Genomic DNA, 20117 nt, shown 5'->3' with positions numbered 1-20117 from the left:
ACATGGGCCAGTCCTTGAGTCTGGGGAAGGCTCAGACGAGGGCTCTGCGTCGGAGGCAGAGAGGGGGGCAAGGCCATCTGGGAATTATGTGCTGTCTCCGGAGCCTGCAGAGTCAGACAGCAGTGAGGCAGAGAAACAGGCTCCCCCTGTTCCCAGTGCGCGTATGCGCAGAGCTGCCAGAAGGCAAGAACAGCTAAAACAGAAGGGACGACTCGGGAGTAAGGTTTGGGGGTGATTGGCCCCTCCCACAGGACATAAAGGAGGAGCAAAGACACACGAGCCTTTGCAGGAAGCAATTTAGTTCATGCTGGTCAGTTTACCTTCTGAAAATACGTTTGGACTCTTTGCTCCGTGTGGCCTTGCCAAGCTAATTGCCAATTAAGTCTCCAGCAGTGTTTTCAAAGAAGATAAAAGTGGGTGCTTATCAGCCTTATTCCGAAGGACTTTGGCAGCCTGCTGTAGGACTCTTTACTACTATTTGGAACTCATTACAGGTTGCGAATGAATATAATTCACAGCCTTTGAAACAAAAAGAGGGTTTTTGAACTTAATTGTGTGCGTTTTACTGAATCAGGAAGCCTAGATCAGAACACTGACCTATACCGTAGCAATTGAATTCAGACATCATGCTAAGCTGGAAGCAATGAACCATGTCGTGCAAAGCTGTAAATCATGAAACATTTATGGAATTTGAGGCTGTGAGTTGCTATCCTGGCAGTGATCAGCCATTCTGAAATGATGCAATTCAGATTTGTTAAATCAGAGTTCTCATCCTGGATGATCTCACATTGAGGGAACCTGGCGTACATTTTAAAACAGATGTTGATTTTGAAGGAAAAGCTTATCATCCGCTCCTGATGACTGATGGCTCTATCGTTGCCTTCTCCAACCTGATGCCCTCTGACCATGGCCTTTGGGGAGATTGAGTCCCAAGATTTATGGTAGAGAAGGATAACCTGTGTTGTTAGTTCAGGTAGTCCTCGACTTACAACTGTTTGTTTAGTCACCCTTCAAAGTTACAACGGAAAAAGTGACTTATGGCCATTTTTTTCAGTTATGACCTTTGCAGCCTCCCCATGACCATGGGCTCAAAATTCAAATACTTGGCAACTGGTTCATATTTATGACCTTTGCTGTGTCCCAAGGTCCTATAATTCTTTTGTGACCTTCTGACAAGCAAAGACAATGGGGAAGCCAAATTCACTTAACAACTGGCTTACTAACATATCAACTGCATTGATTCACTTAACAACTGTAGCAAGAAAATGGGGCAAAACTTACTTGACAACTGTCTCAGTTAACAACAGAAGTTTTGGGCTCAATTGTTGTCGTAAGTCGAATCAAATTGAGGAGCATTTTGTATTCACTCCACCGGGCTTTTCTTAACACCCCTTTCTTTATCTTTATAGGGTTTGCTTCCTTGATCTCTTTTATAAACTTTCTAAAAGGCCCACCACATTGGCCAGCCTGGATTGAGCTGCTCAGCCCCATACCTTCCCTCCAGCATGCATCAGTTGCTGACGGTCATGCTCTATGCATCCCTTGAAGCCTTGGCTGGGCACACAGCCTTAGCTGTAATCCAGGCACCACATTATACAAACCAGAGTTGGGGACTGCCCAGCCTCCTAGCCCACCTGAAGCGCTTGACCTCACCGAACTCTAACTCAACCATGAGCACAAGCAGCAAAGTCCGGCCCTCTGATACATGCCAAGGCTACTATGACGTCATGGGGCAATATGATGCAGCCTTCAACTGTACCACAGGAGGTTACCGGTTCTGTTGCGGCACCTGCCAATACCGCTTCTGCTGTGACGATCGATCCAGGAGGCTGGAGCAAGGGAAGTGCCGTGACAGCCCCCAGTGGTTTGCAACCACCGTTGCTGGCACAGCCACGAATGGGCCCGATGTACCCAACGGTAGCAAGCAGCAGAGCAACAGCACCGTGTATGTCATCTGTGGCGTCATCAGCTTCACCTTTGCTGTGGGAGTCGGGATCAAGTTCTTTTTCAGCAAAGCCTCCAGGAGACCCCATGGGAGAGAACTCAATGTGCCCAGGTAAGGATATGAGCTGCAGAGAGGGACCCAGAAGTATTCTAATCCATTGATGGTGGGTTAGATACTAGCGGAGTGAAATCTACTTATCTTCGCTACCTGTTCGCAAATGTGAGTTCGCATGCGCAGAAGGTCAAAAACGGATGTGATGACGTCTGGGCGGGTGAATGGAGCCCGCTACCGAGTGTGCCTACAAAGGTAAGTAGAATAGCGGGGGGGGGGATCTGCTGTGCCACGCAATTTAGATTAGGAAATCCTGCTTGCTAGCTAATATAAATTGTGCGTCACAGCTGATCGTCGGAAATACCCGTTTGCCCGAACCGGTAGCATTTTTTACTACCAGTTCGGATGAACTGATCCGAACTGGTAGCGTTTTACCCTTGGATACTACCCTTGAATTGCTTCCAAATCTAAAGAGTCTCCAGATTATGGTTCAATGGAATGTATGTTCACTTGCAAGGCAAAATCTAGGGGCAACTGGAAACCAGCCTATTGCAAGACAGCCGGTTTGTCTAATTTAGGGAGACCAATATTTCCCACTTGCATTAGCAGTAGCTTTTCAAGATGTAAGAAAGTGTTTCTGTCATCACATATTATTCAGTTACTTGGACTTGAGACAGTTGGCCTTCAACGTTGTGCTCTGTCTCAAAGCTGTAGTCTCTTCCACAAACCAAGGATTTGTAATGGATTACGAGAATAATCTTGAGGAAGAGGTGGAAGAGCTGCAACCTAGACAACAGCCAGATAAAAGAAATCAAGCGTCTAGAATTCCCAGCCAGCTAGCTTCAGGCTGGCTGGAAATTCTGGGAGATGAAGTCTACATGTCTTAAAGTTGCCTTGGTTGAGAGATACTTATCTATAGGCTCAGAGAAGTAGGGCTGAAAGAACTAATATTTTCCAGAGCAAAAATTGATATTCTTGAGATGTATTGGATTACAAATGGTATCATCCCACATAGCTGCAAGTAAAGTTGCAGCAGAATGTACCTACCGTATATAATGGAGAATTGAGGAATGTACAGTATATATATACTAATGGTTAGACCTCATTGTAGGCGATAGCAAAACCAACAATTTTTTGCAAACTGAATGGGCTTGGTAGAAAATTCCCCAGAACCTTGTGCAAGATGTCCAAACCTGTATTACAACATAAAGAGTCATGAAAGTGTCAAGAAAAAAATGATAATTGTAATTCTGAACAGTAGACAAGCAGGACCATGCTACAATGGGATTGGATGAATTATTTCTTTATATTCATTCAAAGTCTTCCAGAGGATAGAGAATAAGTTGTTGTCTCCTTCTGTGGGACAGTGTCAAGGAATTGCGCAGTAGGCGTCCAAATGAAATCAGAGACGCTAACATGAACTTCTAATTTTATATAAATATCAACATTTTCCCCCTTTGCGGAGCTGGGGTGGGGGTGGCCTGGCATGACGCATCTGGCCCACGGGCTGCCAGTTTGACACCCATGCATAGTCTAACTAATCAACTATCACTTTGTGTACTGGCCCATTATCCATGTAATTGTTGCAGCTATTAAATTAAATATTTCAACAAACAGTTCTTTACATTTGAAACTTGTGCACTTGCCTTCATCATCTTTGGTCCTCCTGTACAGTTAGTCCTCGAGTTATGACCACAATTGAGCCCAAAATTTATGTTGCTAAGCAAAACATTTCTTAAGCGAGTTTGCCCCATTTTACGACTTTTCTTACCATAGTTGTTAAGTGAATTATTGTTAAGTTGGTAACACGGTTGATAAGTGAATCTGGATTCCCCATTGACTTTGCTTGCCAGAAGGCCGCAACAGGGGATCGCATCACACACACACACACACACACACACACACACACACACACACCGGACACTACAATTGTCAAAAATATGAGTCAGTTGCCAAGCTTCTTAATTTTGATCATGTGACCATAGGGATTCTGCAACAGTCGTAAGAGTGAAAAATGGTCATAAGTCACTTTTTTCAGTATTGTAACTTTGTCCATTGTCCATTGTAACTTTGAATGGTCACTCAATGAATTGTTTAAGTCGAGGACTACCTGTATTTTTGACCAAAAGCATTGCCATTCTTTAAAGCTATTTGAGTGTGTCTGCCGCTTTTTTCGTGGGATGCGTGGGACTGGACACAATACTAGACATGGAAGTTGCCAGGATGAATGTTGGCGAACCTTTTCGCCACACTGAGTGCCAAAACGGGAGTGTGTGCGCGCATGCCTGGCAGCGCGAGAAATTGGAAGAGCCGTTCCCTGGCGTGCCTCCTCCGGTCATCTGGCCTTTCAGTTTCTGCCGTGCATGTGTGCACAAAGACCAACTGGCCAGTGCGCATGCGTGCAGTAGAAGCCAGAAGCATGCAGGCCAGGGAACTGCTCTTCCAATTTCTAGCGCTTCTGTACAGACGACAGCTGACATGCCCGGAGAGATGGCTCTGTGTGCCACTTCCAGCACATGTGCCTTAAGTTCACCATCACGGTCCTAGATCTTGAACTTGTTTCCATTTAAAACTTCCTTTAACATGTATTTTTGATACAACACCATCTTGCTACTCTCCTTCCACAACTTAGTGTTCCCTAGTTATATTTAACTACGTGATTCTGTGCTGCATCCCATTCAGAATGGGACTATAAAAGGCACCTGTTTGGAGAGTTTTGTTCAAACAATTTTGCCATCAACATGCAGATGGTTAAACGCACATTCCAGGTTCCTCAATAGAATCCATGTGAATCCTTTACTATTTCCCTTCTATGAACATTTGCCTTTTTCTTTTCTGGCCAGGGCTTTGGTTGACATTCTCAGGCATCAAGCAGGCACCACCTCATGTTCTGAGCGCAACAACAGCCTTGTGATGAACTCAAACTTCCAAGACAATGGTTCAGCTCGTCCACCCAAGAATCTGTACAATGCAGTGAAACCTTCAAAAAGTAGTCATGGTAAGAGAAAGAGACGTGGGGCTGCTGGGTAAGAGAGCGACTTTCAAACTAGCCACTGAATTCCTGCCTTTATCAGGTGCTTGTCCAAAGGTAATTTTACAGTGAGGCACATGTGATCTACTCTTTACTTTGCTGACCTCAGTGGACCAATGATTTGATGCTGTCACTGGTGTTGGTCATTTTAAATATTGGGGAAAGAGCTTATTGACTTCTAAGCAGCACAAATAATGCTACAACAAATATAAAAGAGCCACGGTGGCACAGTGGTTAGAATGCAGTACTGCAGGCTACTTCTGCTGGCTGCCGGCAGCCTGCAATTTGGCAGTTCAAATCTCACCAGGCTAACGTTGACTCATCCTTCCGAGGTGGGTAAAATGAGTACCCAAATTGTTGGTGGCAATAGGCTGACTGTGTAAGCCGCTTAGAGAGGGCTGTAAAGCCCTGTAAAGTGGTATATAAGTCTTAAGTGCTATTGCTATTATCTTGCTGCTTCTATTTGCAAAATAATAATAATAATAATAATAATAATAATAATAATAATAATAATAATAATAATAATAATAATAATCCAAAACATACTATGAAATTCCAGTGGTATGATCTAAGTGTGAAGATGCAATGAGGCAGTATTTTTTCAACCTTGGCAACTTGAAGATAAGTAGACCAACTCCCAGAAATGCTGGTTGGGGAATTGTAGGCAGTTGAAGTCCACCCATCTTCAACTTGCCAAGATTGAGAAACATTGCAATAAGGGATCTCAAGCTCAGGCATAGTAAGGTAAACATCTTGGCCTTTGTTTCTTGGAAATCATTTTCAAATTCTCGATTAGGCTGCAAAAGTTCCAATGAAAATAATTTGCATCAGGAACAGTGTGAGTGATATAGCTTGGTTTCTAAACTAAGAAGCTTTGAACTGGCCAATGGTAAAAAAAGATTATTTTTCCTTTTTACAACCCTGTAATCCATTTGGCTCTAATGCTAAACCATGGTTTGTGCAAACTGAGAAATATCCATGAGTAGGTCATGACATTTGAACCAACCCCATCTTGCAAAGCATGGAAAAGCTGTGAAATCAAGACAGAAAACACAGGTTTCTCCTAGATGTTGGCTCACTGTTGAATCAAACATACCACCAAAGAAGTCAAAAAAGGTAAACGTTTCATTATTTGTCTGTAGATCTGACACTTCTGTTGTTTGGCATCTAAATTCAGGTGAGAATAAATATTGATTATTAGGATCCAAATGGAAGATCTTTTCAAACCACTTTGGATAAAAACAAAGTTAGATAAATGTTACTGAGAGTAGAAACAACAATATATCTACACAATGCAGTATACTTTCCTAGAACAACTAAGATAACTTTTTGCCAACTACCAGCACTCTCCTGCCCCATGTTTTGTCTCCATCGTGTCCTTCCCCTCTGCAATTTCCCCCCTAGGAGTATCTCATGCTAACTTCTACAAGTTGGAGGTTGCAGCATTTAAATTATATATGTATCAGCAGCAGGAACTAATCTGCAAAAAACGGGGAAACAGCCTGTTTGCCATGACAACCAATTCTGGCTGTCTGGCTGTCTTTGTGCTGGCTCAAACATTAATATTAGGGTAGTAAGGAGGGGGAGAGAACTGCATTCAGACACTCCTTTTGCTCCTTTTCCAGGTGAAAAGAAAAGGAAACTTCAGGTTTTCTGTTCAAGGACATTGCACTTTCTTCTCAGAGATGTTAAGAGTCCAGCCTGGGAAATGACTATAATCATTCTAATAGCAAATTCAGGTAGTGATTGTAGACAAGAGTAGCCCAAAGAGAGCAACAGACAAATGGTAGGAAAGGCATGAGCATGCATAGGAGAGCACAAGCTTTGTAGGAGATGGGAGTCGGTAAACGTAAAATCTGCTGTCCAGTTGGTGCAAAACATCCTGATACTGTTCCTTGTTTTTTGTGTCTTTGTCTTTTCTTTGTTTAACCTATTTGAAAAATATCAGTAATAGGAAAGGGAAGAGAGAATGCTAGCACCAGACAAAACCTGGGAATCATACAAAGTTGTCCACTTTCTCTCTCTCCACTGAGCTGCATGCCTGCTCTGTAAACAGTAGCGTTCAGCTTTCGGTGGTGAGAAGAATCGCCCGTGATTTCTGCAGATCACATTCCTCCAGCACGTGCAATCTAGGAAAGCAAGTTTCAAAAGGAGACCTAATAAGATCGTTTCCCTTTGCAGAGAGCGTTCTGAGCACTGCCATGTTTGGACGCAGACCAAAAGCTGCAAAGAGGAGGACCAAATGCATTTGGGTCCTCTCTGATTTAAAGCAGGCGGGATTGGTACCCATATTCCACACCTGATGCTTGGAAAAACCTGAATGAGAGGACCTCTAGTGGCCGGCTGCGGGAAAGTGCAGCGTGGCTCCATGCATGCTTCTCTTTTTTGCCTTGCAGATAATATGCATCACAATTATATCCATTTGAACGTCAACAGCCCTAAGCACCACACAGCCACTCTGGGTAAGTGTCCAGTGGTGTCTGATCCCTAGCTAGCAAACAGAAAATGCAAAAAATGTTGGAAGAATCCCATCAAATCACTGATTCATTATATATCTTTTCATACATTTATCATTCATTTACACCAGAGCTGTATTTATATGTAAATGGGCTTATATATGCTGGTGAAGAAAGGAACTTTTCAGCTGAAAAGTTCCCTAAAGTGATATACAACATACATGGCCTTTTACAACCATCACATCAATAGTATATTTAGGAGACCTCAATTTTCTGCAATTTATTGGAAGAATAGGAAATTATTGTTGGCTACGGCTAACCAACAAGAGTTTAACATGGCAGTGCTTCCCAAAGCTGGGTAAATTACCCGAAATTGGGTAAAATTGTTTTTTCTTTGAATAACAACACTAGAACCCATTACTGATCACAGCAAGGTCATTTCAATTGACTTCAAGATTGCCACATGTACTAAAATATATTCAAAAATCTACTGTAGCCTTTCTTGTCATTGTACCTCATGTATACAAAGAAATTGGCCATTTCTCCCTAAGTATTCCAAATCATGATGACAAATCAGGGAAATTACCAATGGTAATTTAGTGAAATGACATAAAGATAACTCAGTGATGTTGGTTTTATAACTCAGGTAGTCCTTGAGTTACGACCGTTTGTTCAGCGACTGTTCAAATTTGGATGGAAGGAAGGGACTTATCATGGTCCTTGAAGTTCAATAAGAATTTCGGACAAATGGTTTGGGGCAGAGGTCTTCAAACATGGCAACTTTAGTCTTAAAGTTGCCAAGTTTGGGAACCCATGGTTTGGGGTAATGAAGGAAACAGTTTGGGAGGCGCTGCCTTAAGGAGAGTTTATGTGCTAGATTTCTGGTCTCGTATGCTGTTTTATTTTTAAAAAACAGGCTTAAAGACACCTCTGGATCAAAAGGTGATTCTGAGATAGGCAGTTTAATGCTCTTCCCTTTGTAATGTGGGTGGGTCACCAAATAGAGTAGGCAGAGTTGAATATGGATGTTGAGAGTAGACCTCTGGCACAAACTGTGATGAAGAAAAGAATGACAAAATTGCAATGTCATGATCCAAATCTCAGCCTTTTCTATTTGTGACCCAATGCCAGATTATATACTGTATATAAGCCAAGGGATTTTATGTTGTGAACACCATTACCCTTGTTTGTCATTTCCTGTCTTTCCATTCTCACAGGCACCTATGATTTGAAGCAGGAAGTTAAATCAGTAATCCAGTGTTGAGGGTTACCATCAAAAATGTTTCGAGGACTTGAACCTAACTCCTGGAGACTAGATGAACATGCCCATGTTGTTTTAACATGAGTAGAGCCTTGTTAGGGACATGGTGGCTCAGGGGGTAAGACACTGAGCTTGTCTATCAGAAAGGTGGGCAGTTCAGCAGTTCAAATCCCTAGCGCTGCGTAACGGAATGAGCCCCCATTACTTGTCCCAGCTTCTGCCAACCTAGCAGTTCGAAAGCATGTAAAAATGCAAGTAGAAAAATAGGAATCACCTTCGGTGGGAAGGTAGCAGCCTTCCACGTGCCTTCGATGTTTAGTCATGCTGGCCGCATGACCACAGAGATGTCTTCAGGCAGCGCTAGCTGTTCAGCTTTAAAATGCAGCTGAGCACCGCCCCCTAGAGTCAGGAGCAGCACATATGTGTGAGGGGAACTTTTACCTTACAGCCTTGTTGGATCAGAGCCCTGGCCAACTGAGTCCTGCAGTCATTTCTCACAGTGGCTGACAAACTGCATTATTCTCCCAGTACACGGCTTCAAGAGGCAGTTCTTGTGCCAACAAGGCACTTGATCCCCATGACTTCCAGAAATTGGTCCAACCATTTTTTTGAAGGCTAATAGGCTGCACCACGTCTTGTGGCAACAAATTCCAAGTTGAATTGTTTACAGTCAAAAACAAAAGGACACCTTTTCAGAGAGACGTAAGAATGAAACATATGGTTTTATACATTTAAATTAAATTATAATTATTTTAAAATTACTTAAGAAAGAAATAAAGTCACCTCCAGACTGCAATTAACATGCCCTTGGGTTTAAAGGCATGTTGTTGGGCTTCGTAAATCTGTTCACTTCCTTTTGCTCTAAATTGTTTTATTAAAATGCCAAGCAAATGCTCATTAATGGAAGCCACCACAAAAATGGAAGAAACTACTGACCGTTTTAATAATGATCTTCCCCCAAATGGCCAATGTTTAGTGAGTGCCCCTACAACTACAAAAGGAAAGGGGGAAAGTTAAGGGTGTATATGTATGTATATGTGTCTGTGTCTCCCTTCCCTCACTCTGACAAATTCCTATTCAGACAGACACACACACACACAATTATACACTTACGCATAGACACCCACACATGGCTGCATCATGAAATAAGCTAAGGCAACACATATTGGGAGACAGGAAAAATGAGACAAGGAATATGCAAATTCCTTTGGAGTCGTCTATCTTCACTGACACCCATTCTAAGAGTAGAGGCCTGATCAATTTCACATTGTTGATCTGATCCAAATGTGGACATCCAGAGGACCAAACTTGGTTTGCCTCTGCTGCTACTGCCTTATGTAAACTAAGCCATGTTGGTTTAGAAAGGAAACACCATGAAACGGCACTGCAGTGTAATTCAATCTGGTTTAAAATACAAAGAACCTTCACCCCCTCACCCCAGCAGGGGAAAATGTGTCTACCCATTGTCATCACTGCCAAAAAATGTTAAGGCTGATCCTGACCAGCCAAAACTTGTTATAGAATGGAAAGGCCAGTCCTGTGTCACCAGAGCAGTGTTTTCTTAATCTTGGCAGTTTTAACATATGTGGACTTAAACTCCCAGAATTCCCTAGCCAACTCTGCTGGGAGTTGGGAGTTGAAGTCCACACACCTTAAAGTTGCCAAGGTTGAGAAAACACTGCATTGGAGGCTATGTTCACCCAGAAGGCCAGGTAGGTGCTGGCACAAAATAAAAGGGGCAGAGTTGTGTGCAAACAGAGATCACATCATTTACTTCCTGCCTGCTACTCATGATGGTCACAGAAAATGTGGCATGAAAATATTTATATTCTGCTTTTGCAGCACTGGGAACTGAGTTATGATGGAAATATGCAGAACAAGTATTGCAGTCAAACAGATTGTAATGGACCTGCAATGTAGATCCAAAGCTGCAGAGCACCATTGCCAATATTACAACAGCTTAGAAATATTATACTTTATCTCTCTCCCCACAGCTCCTATTCAAACTCTGAACCACTATTTCCTACAACTAGCAACAGTGAAGAAAGGAAAATTTTGAATAGGAAATGGGTTTCAGGAATGATTTAACCCCTCTCCTGTACCTGTAGTACAAGTTTACATCAAGGCTTCCTATCCTATGCCTTCTTTTTCAGTGGAAAATGGTGTGACAAATGCTAAACAATCGACACAAACAAATATTTAGGGTAACATGTAGTTTGCCCTTCCTGGAGGGACACAAAACCTATTCTACCTGGTTTCTGGGATGATATGCAGAAACAGAGTAAATGCTAAATAAATGTAGGGGTTTCCATCGGTTAGATGGATGTAAAAAAAATGCAGGTAAAACTTCAACACATATAAAAAAGGCTGGGACTTTGATTGCATGATTGTGGTCAACTATTTTGATTTTTTACTCCCTCCTTGTTCACATCCCTGGAACGATAGGACTGCACAATCCTATATATGTTTTCAAAGGAGTAAGGCTCACTGAGTTGAATATTTCAAGCTACGTAAGTATGATACAATCGAGCAAGTACCTGGAATGTCACTATTCTTTTCAGGAATAAGGCCAATTGATGTCTTGATTTGTTTCCATTTTAAGATGCTAACGCCATGTTGAAGCATCCTGCATAAGGACTTAGCACTATTTCTTAGAATATGTTGGTCTCTGATTGTAATAAAGATTTTGATTTGATTATTTCCCAAAAGTCAATAATTTGTGGTCTTCCACATTTTAGCTCCTAGCACCATTCTGCACAGTGGATGATTCTGACTGAGGCTACTAGGAGCTTTAGTTTAGTTACATCTGGAAGCCGATATATCTGTTGTAAAAAAGTGAGCTAGGTTTGAAGTCTTCAGTGGAGGAAGAAACAACGACAACAAATTACAGTGGCCCTCAGAGGAAAGACGAGGAACAAAAACAGAGAAGTTGGCTTGATAGAATGACCCTTCCTTCATGGCCGTTGGGTTGGAGGTCAGGGATAGAAATTAATCCCAGGCTTGTCTTAAAACCATTGATCCTGGCAACCAAGTTGCTTTGGCAGAAGGGAAAATGAATCTGTACCTCAGTTAGCCAAATGCCAAGGCTGGATGTTTCCTTTGCTCAAACAAAGCTTGTTTTGTAGCCATGGTTTGTACTTGCTAAGCAAGACGAGAAAACTTAAGCAGTTTGCCGCCTGACCTTTAGGCCATATGGAGTCTCAGCCTTGCACAGCTTGTAGAACTGAGAGCTTCACACTGAGATGGCCTGGGGATTATGATGCTCTATTCTTGCAGGGAATAGATTTCCTCTCTTGCAGTTGAGGTAGTGATTCAGTGACGGGAGAATTAGAGTTTTTAGTGTAGTTTTGAGTATAGAACTTATTTTGGTTAATTTTTTAAAAAACAAGATCAGGTTGGCCAGCCTTTAGATTATACAGGTAATCCTCAACTTATGACCACAATTGAGCCCCAAATTTGGGTTGTTAAATGTTTGTTACGTGAGTTTTGTCCCTCTTTACGATTTTCCGTGCTACCATTGTTAAGTGAATCACTGCAGTTGATAAGTCAGTAACACAATTGTTAAGTGAGACCGGTTTACTTGTCAGAAGGTTGCAGAAGGAAATCACATGACCTTGAGACACAGCAATGGTCATAAGCATCTGAATTCTGATCACATGATGATGGGGACGCTACAAAGGTCATGACTGTGAAAAATAGTCACAAGCCACATTTTTCAAGACTGTTGTAATTTCGAACTGTCATTAAACGAACTGTCGAGGATTACCTATATTTTATTCTTAAACAAAGACTAGTGTGTTATAATCTGGTAGGCCTATACCTGCCTTCCCAAATCTGATGCTCTTCAGGTATGTTCAGCATTAACTTTCCAAATCTCCAGCTAGCATCCTCAAAATTTCTAACCAACATTGACCTATGTTCAGTGGTGGGATTCAAATGATTTAACAACCAGTTCTCTGCCTTAATGATTTCTTCCAACAACCAGTTCACCAAACTGCTTAGAAAGTTAACAACTGGTTCTCCCCAAGTGTTGCGAACTGGCTGAATCCCACCACTGACTACGTTACCGTCATTGTCTGGCGAACCTATGGCACGCGTGCAAGAAGTGGCACGCAGAGCCGTCACCCGCTGCTCTTCCAGCTTCTGGCGTGCCGACCAGCTGGTCTTCACACGTGCGGGAGTGCCAGAAACCAAAAGAGCAGTCGCCCGCTACTGGGAACCCGAAGACCAGCTGGCCAATGCGCATTCATACACCGGCCACCTGTTCTTTCAGTTTCCGTGCTCCTGCATGTGAAGAACAGCTGACTGGTGCACGTGCATGCACCGGAAATCCAAAGACCAGTTGGTTATCGAGTTTCCAGTAGTTTGGGCACTCGGTGCCAAAAAAGTTCCCCACACTGCCTTATAGTAAGGTGGGCAGCCAATAAATTTTATTTATAAATAAATAAATAAATGTAGATGAATGAATGAATGAATGAATGAATGAATGGATGGATGGATGGATGGATGGATGGATGGATGGATGGATGGATGGATGGATTGGCTTTATGCCGCTATTCCCAATTTGAAGTAGGTTGCAGGTGTTTTGCCTACCTCAATAAGATATCTTGGAGGATCCACATGGAGACCATGGGAATGGAACAGAAAGTGAAAGCTACCATCTGGATTCTGTGTCAAAGCAGAATGAACAAATGATTTCCATACCAGACTCAAGGGCTAGTGTGAAAGCAAGTAAAATGCAGCAAGTCTACGTAGACTAATGGATTTTTTTCCCCTCTAATTTCTCTGTTCCTTTAAAAGACTGGCACATGAACGATACCCCAAGCCATTCCTCAACCAAATACAATACCCTCAGCTGCTCTCGTTCATTTCACAACCTCTCCCATCTTCCTCCGTCTTACGAGTCAGCCATCAAGTCAGAACTCAACCGTTACTCCTCACTCAAACGATTGGGTAAGTTGCATTATTTACAAAAGGAAATTAGGAGTTGGTTGTGTTTTTTTTTTAAGAAAAAAGTGGCAAACCATCTTGCAAGACCATTCCTTGGGATTAGTAGCGCTTAGTAAGTGATGTAGCATATTTCTTCTCACCTACGTACTTGTTTCAAAACCTCAGTCTTTGAATTCTATTCCTTAGGTCCTGTCTTCTCACAATTTTAGAATTTTAGCACCCAATCTTTAAATTGCCACATTGAGATTCTCCAGAGATAGTTTTGTGTGATTTTTCTGGGCCTTTTGTGTAGTAGGGGATCATAATTTATCATGCCCGAAGGCATTCTGACCAAGATACGTATCATAAATTGTTCCATTCAGATATAAGTGAAAGGGAGTGTGTGTGTGGATGTGCATTTCTTTTTTCATAACAAAAGAACAATAGATGAGAAATACCCATGCGTGCGCGCGCGCGCACACACACACACACACACACACACACACACACACACAGAGTATATTTCTTTGTGATCCGTCGTTTCAAGGAAGTGTCTCCTCATTCTCCCTGTGGTAGTGATGAAACCCAGGAAAATGAAGTGAGCAAGGAAAATAGTTTTGGGTCTTTGACTTTTCAGTGACAGCTGCATTTGAGGAGATCTTGGCCTCTGAATTCAGACATCCTAGACCCATGATGGCGAACCTATGGCACGCATGCCACAAGCAGCACACGGAGCTATTTGTATTGTATTATTATTGTATTTCTGAGGGGATGCAAGGCATTGCCCTGTCAGCGCCAGTGCAATTGCGCACGTCGGCCTGCTGATTTCGGCCTTGATCTTAGGCTGTTTTTCGCCTTCCAGAGGCTCGTTTTCCAGCTTCCGGTGGGATCAGTAGGTCCATTTTTCGCCCTCCCAGGTTTTCTAGGAGCACTAGGCAGGGGTGGTGGGGTAGCGGTCATTGTGAGGGAAGATCTTGAGCCGAGACAGACCACTGTGCCACAGATAGCCGGTTGTGAGTCCCTGTGTGTGAAGTGGGGCCCAGGGAAGCAGTTGGGCTTGCTGATTGTATACCTGGCTCCTCGCTATGCATCAGCAGCCCTGCCCGAGCTCCTTGGGGTGATCGCCGAGATGGCAGTTGAAACCCCCAGACTGTTGGTCATGGGTGACTTTAACTTGCCATCGATAGGGGAGACATCCGAAGTAGCTCGGGAGTTCATGGCTTCCATGACAGCCATGGACCTGACCCAAATAATTCAGGGCCCCACACATGAGGGAGGACACACACTGGATCTTATTTTTGTCTCTGGCCAATGGAGGAGTGATCTGGGAGTAGGGGATTTAGCTATCACCCCCCTGTCATGGTCTGATCACCCACTTCTCTGGCTCGACTTTCCAGCCGCTACTCCCCACCGCGGGGAGGCGGAACCGGATTGTCCAAGATGGTTCCGCCCCAGGCGCCTGATGGAACCTGACAGGTTCCAGACGGAGCTTGGGCCATTTCCTGTAGCCCTGACCCACACCCGGTTGGAGGACCTAATGGCTGCATGGAAGGCCTCTCTTGCGGCAGCGAACCACCCAGGCCCCTTGGTTCACCGAGGTGCTGAGGGTGATGAAGCGCCACAAGAGACGCCTAGAGAGCAGATGGAGATCGTCACGCTCTGAATCTGACCGAACTCAGGTGAGAGCCCATTTACGGACTTACCTTGTGGCGTTAAGAGTGGCCAAGCGTCAGTATTGTGCCACTCTTATTGTGTCCGCAGATAACCGCCCTGCCGCCCTGTTTGGGGTGACCCGCTCCCTCCTCCAACAGAGGCCGCGGGAAGCCCCTCTGCAGGGTAGAGCAGAGGAATTTGGGGAGTCTGCAGGACAAAATCGCTCAGATTCGAAGCGAGTTGGTCCCTGCTAGTGGTCTGGAAGGGACGTCAGAGGCGGGTCGTGAGGTTCCATTCTGGGAGGAGTTTGACTCTGTTACTTCTGATGATATGGACAGGCTGCATAGGCGACTGCGAGCCACCACATGTTTATTGGACCCGTGTCCCTCCTGGCTTGTAGTGGCATCCTGGGAGGTCACACGAGGCTGGCTCCAGGAGTTAGTCAACGCTTCTTTGAGTGAAGGGTTCCTGCCGGCCACCCTGAAAGAGGCAGTGGTGAGGCCTCTCCTCAAGAAGCCTTCCCTGGACCCAGCTTTATTAGCCAACTACCGTCTTGTCTCCAACCTTTGCTTTCTGGCGAAGGTTGTAGAGAGTGTGGTGGCACAACAGTTTCCACGCCACTTGGAGGAAACTGATTATCTGGACCCACGCCAGTCCGGTTTCCGGCCCGGTCACAGCATGGAGACAGCATTGGTTGCGTTGGTGGATGATCTCTGGAGGGCCAGAGATGGGGGCTGCTCCTCCATCCTGGTCCTATTAGACCTCTCGGCGGCTTTCGATACCATCGACCATGGTATCCTATTGCATCGATTGGAGGGGTTGGGGATGAGGGGCACTGTCTTGCGGTGGTTCTCCTCCTACCTCTCTGGCCGAGCGCAATTTGTATTGGCAGGGGGGCAGAGGTCGACCTCGAGGCCGCTCACTTGTGGGGTGCCACAAGGGTCGGTCCTCTCGCCTCTCCTGTTCAATGCATATATGAAGCCGCTGGGCGAGAACATTCGTGGGTTTGGGGTAGATTACCATCTGTACGCGGATGACACCCAGCTGTACATCTCTACCCCAAACCACCCCAACAATGCTATCGAAGTGATGTCCCGGTGTCTGGAAGCCGTACGGATCTGGATGGGAAATAACAGACTCAAGCTCAACCCGTCCAAGACTGAGTGGCTGTGGCTACCGGCGCCCCGGTTCAACCAGCTTATTCCATCACTGGCCATTGGGGGCGAACATCTGGCCCCCGTGGATCGGGTACGCAATTTGGGCGTCCTTCTGGATGCCCGGCTGTCCATGGATGACCATGTGACAGCTGTGGCCAGGGGGGCGTTCCACCAGGTTCGCCTGGTGCGCCAATTGCGTCCCCTATTGGACCGGAGCGCCCTTCGCACAGTCACTCATGCGCTTGTGACGTCCCGGCTAGACTACTGCAACGCTCTCTACATGGGGCTCCCCTTGAGATGCACCCGAACGCTGCAGCTGGTTCAGAATGCGGCCGCGCCGGCAATCTCAGGAGTCTTTAGCTACTCCCGTGTAACACCTCTCCTGCGCGGGCTACACTGGCTGCCTGTGGCTTTTCGGGTGCGTTTCAAGGTGTTGACCATCATCTTTAAGGCGCTCCATGGCACAGGACCTAGTTATTTGCGGGATCGTATCCTGCCCCATACATCCCTTCGGCCGATTCGCTCACACAGAGAGGGACTCCTCCGGGTGCCGTCCACTAGGCTGTGGCAGCGGGCGACACCTAGGGGAAGGGCCTTCTCTGTGATGGGCCCGACCCTCTGGAATGACCTTCCCTTTGACATCAGAATGACTACGGACCTCCGCTCCTTCCGTCAGAAACTCAAAACCCACCTGTTTCAGCTGGGTTTTGAGTTTCTGACGGAAGGAGCAGAGGTCCGTAGTCATTCTGATGTCAAAGGGAAGGTCATTCCAGAGGGTTGGAATTAGGCCAGGCTAGCCGGCCTGGCCTAATTCCAACTTTCCCACCTCAGTTTTATTTTTAAATTTTATGATTGGTTTTATGGTCTAAGTTTTTAATTTTTATAAATTTGTACAGGGGCTATTTAATCTAATTTTAGCTATGTATACTATTGTTTGTATGGTTTTTTAAATTTATACCTGTACACCTCCCCGAGTCCCTTCGGGGAGAGGGGGCGGTCTAGAAATCTAATAAATTAAATTAAATTAAATTAATTAAACCGGAAGTTCGGGAATGGACTTCCAGTTTGCGCATTGGGCTGTTTTTCATGGGCCAGCCTCCAGAGGGAGAAAAACGGCCCAATGGGCAACCCAGACGTCCATTCCCGAACTTCTGATTTGCGTGTTGGGCCATTTTCCGCCCTCCTCAGGCTCCTAGAAAACCTCTGGAGCCTGGGGAGGGCGAAAAACAGACCTACTGGGCCCACCGGAAGTCAGAAGACCGGCTCTTTCCAGCCTCTGGAGGGCCTCCAAGAAAGCCGTGCACACATGCACTGGGCAGCGGAGGTTACACACACGTGTACAGGAGGCATGGCGCTGGGAGGGGCATTAAATTATGGGAGTGGGCACGTGAACACATGCAATAGCGCGCACGTGCTTTTGGCACCCGCGGCAAAAATAGTTCGCCACCACTCTCCTAGACACTGTTTTAACATTCTATTAGTGCCCTGTAAAAACCTACATTTGGTGCTCCAGAGTATTATGGGATGTTTCCAAAGAAAGCACTGAACTGCCACCAGTTAACTTACAACTGTTGACCTACCGTGGTGGCACATAGTGGTTAGAGTGCAGTACTGCAGGCTACTTCTGCTGACTGCTGCCTACCTGCAATTTGGCAGTTCGAATCTCACCAGGCTGAAGGTTGTCTCAGCTTCCATCCTTCCAAGGTCAGTAAAATGAGGACCCAGATTGTTGGGGGCAATAGGCTGACTCTGTAAACGACTTAGAAAGGGCTGTAAAGCACTGTGAAGTGGTATATAAGTCTGAGTGCTGTTGCTACCGGTATATGAGAATGAGTCAATTGGAGAACATGCAGGTAATCCTTCAAAGATTTCAGTCTCACTAGATTGCTATTAGTTTACTGATCTTTCTATATCAATGGAAGAATCCAGTAGATAAATACATACTGCATTTCAATCACATTTAATGTGGCCAGCTAGTATGATCCCTTTTATACCTAAGTTGTAGGATGGAGGAATAGTTTTAAAGTACCGGAATGCAATTTAAGGCTCCAGAACTACAAGTAATTCCCAAAAATCTTAGATTCATTTCCCAAACATCTCCAGCAACTGTTATCAAACTGCAGTTAATAAGAAAGAAAACATAAATTAGGAAATGATTTCATTTTGTTTTACCATCAAATGAAATCAAATTCACATTTGATCTAACCATTGCTTTTTGCATTGCAGTTTCTGGCATAGCATTTAAAAGCCAAGTGGGACTTTCAGCCCAGAAGACATGGCAGACTCCTAAGGGGATCAATACCTTTGGAATTGTTCCTTCTGAAAGAAGGCAATCTCGCTATAATCTGAAAAAGAATAGAAACGCTGAAGGAACACAGCCGTTAACAGGATGTTGTGTTGTGTTCATGCTCCTTAAAATGGAAGTCATGGCAGTTCTGCACCAAACCACTTGCATAACCATCCATCTATGTCTCTAACGTTCCTTTCTCCTGTTTTAAATCTCACCTTTCCATCTCTCTATCATCCACTGACATCTCACTTTTTCTCCATGTTTCTCAGCAGCGGAGAAGGACTTGGATGAATTCTATGCCAAGCGGAGGCATCTTGCTGAGTTGACTCGAGGGACGCTGCCCTTACATGCCATGAAAATGAACTATGATAGGGATAGCTACTCTGAGAAGTCACACAATCCGCGACGGGTCATGTCACAGGAACACATCCTTTCAGACGGTGGAAATGGAGGGGGAAGCTACCGCCCATCACATTACGACTACACCATTCCAAGAGAGCGTGTCATATCTCACGAGCGCCTTCTCTCCCGGGAAAACTTGCATTCTCAGGAGCACTTGCTTTCTCCAGAGCATCTCCATCAACACACGGGTCCCTTCCAGGAGATGCACCTGGGCCATCAAAAGGCTCTTTCTCAGACCAATGTCTGTGCCAGCAGCACCCCCATGCTTGACCACCATCACATGATGATGAAAAACTCTCATCCCACCTCCAACAATTCTCCCAAGGCATCTGCTCCTTGGGAGACTAGCAGTAGTAGTAACCAGGCAGCCGCCACCCGGCGCCAAGGCTTTGCATCCAAGAGGCAAAGTACCATTGATCAAGTCCAATTCATCCCGGGGCACCACCCAACCCAACACCTTCCTACTGGCAGTAAGAATGAGGTCACGGTGTGAGTTGTCCCTTTTCCCCAACTCAGGTTGATTGGACTTTCCAAGGCCATATTTCTCTCCCTTTTTCTGATCCACCCCACCCTTTATTTGGTGCTCACTATCTTTTTCTTGGGGTTTCCCCCCCTTATTTTTAGTCTTGTGGCCTCCATCTCGGTTGATGTCAAGTCCTAGCCTGGTCTTTGCTAATGGCACTATCACAGTCTTCACTGACTTTTGATTGGGTCCATTTGACCTGCCAGGTCCTGACAATCTTTGATGATGATATTGGCTAATATCAGCGTTACAGCTCATGATAAGAAGTCAGTATATCAAGGCCTGCTTGGTTTCATAGAAGGCATCAATTATGCAGTATTAGTCAATTTCTGAAGATGTCAAAATTAGTTGGGTTCATACAATTAATGCTGCTACTATCACTTCCTATGTCTGTTGACATTGCGGTCCAGGTTTGGTGA

At 44.8% G+C, this 20117-nt stretch overlaps 1 protein-coding gene across 1 annotated transcript; it reads left to right on the top strand.

Annotated features, from left to right (window-relative positions):
* Nucleotides 1–1505: 1505 nt before the first annotated feature.
* SHISA7 (shisa family member 7) lies at nt 1506–19773 on the top strand (the record flags this gene model as incomplete). The annotated part of the gene is made up of 5 exons (XM_081971150.1): nt 1506–2056; nt 4840–4994; nt 7424–7489; nt 13545–13697; nt 19043–19773. The coding sequence occupies 5 exons, from the start codon at nt 1506–1508 to the stop codon at nt 19666–19668; spliced, it is 1551 nt and encodes a 516-aa protein (XP_081827276.1). The 3' UTR covers nt 19669–19773.
* Nucleotides 19774–20117: the final 344 nt, after the last annotated feature.

The sequence above is a fragment of the Natrix helvetica genome, assembly GCF_964273705.1.
Source record: "Natrix helvetica genome assembly, chromosome: Z".
NCBI lineage: Eukaryota > Metazoa > Chordata > Lepidosauria > Squamata > Natricidae > Natrix > Natrix helvetica.
The sequence above is the reverse complement of the archived record's forward strand: the minus strand, read 5'-3'. Positions and strand labels throughout refer to the sequence as shown.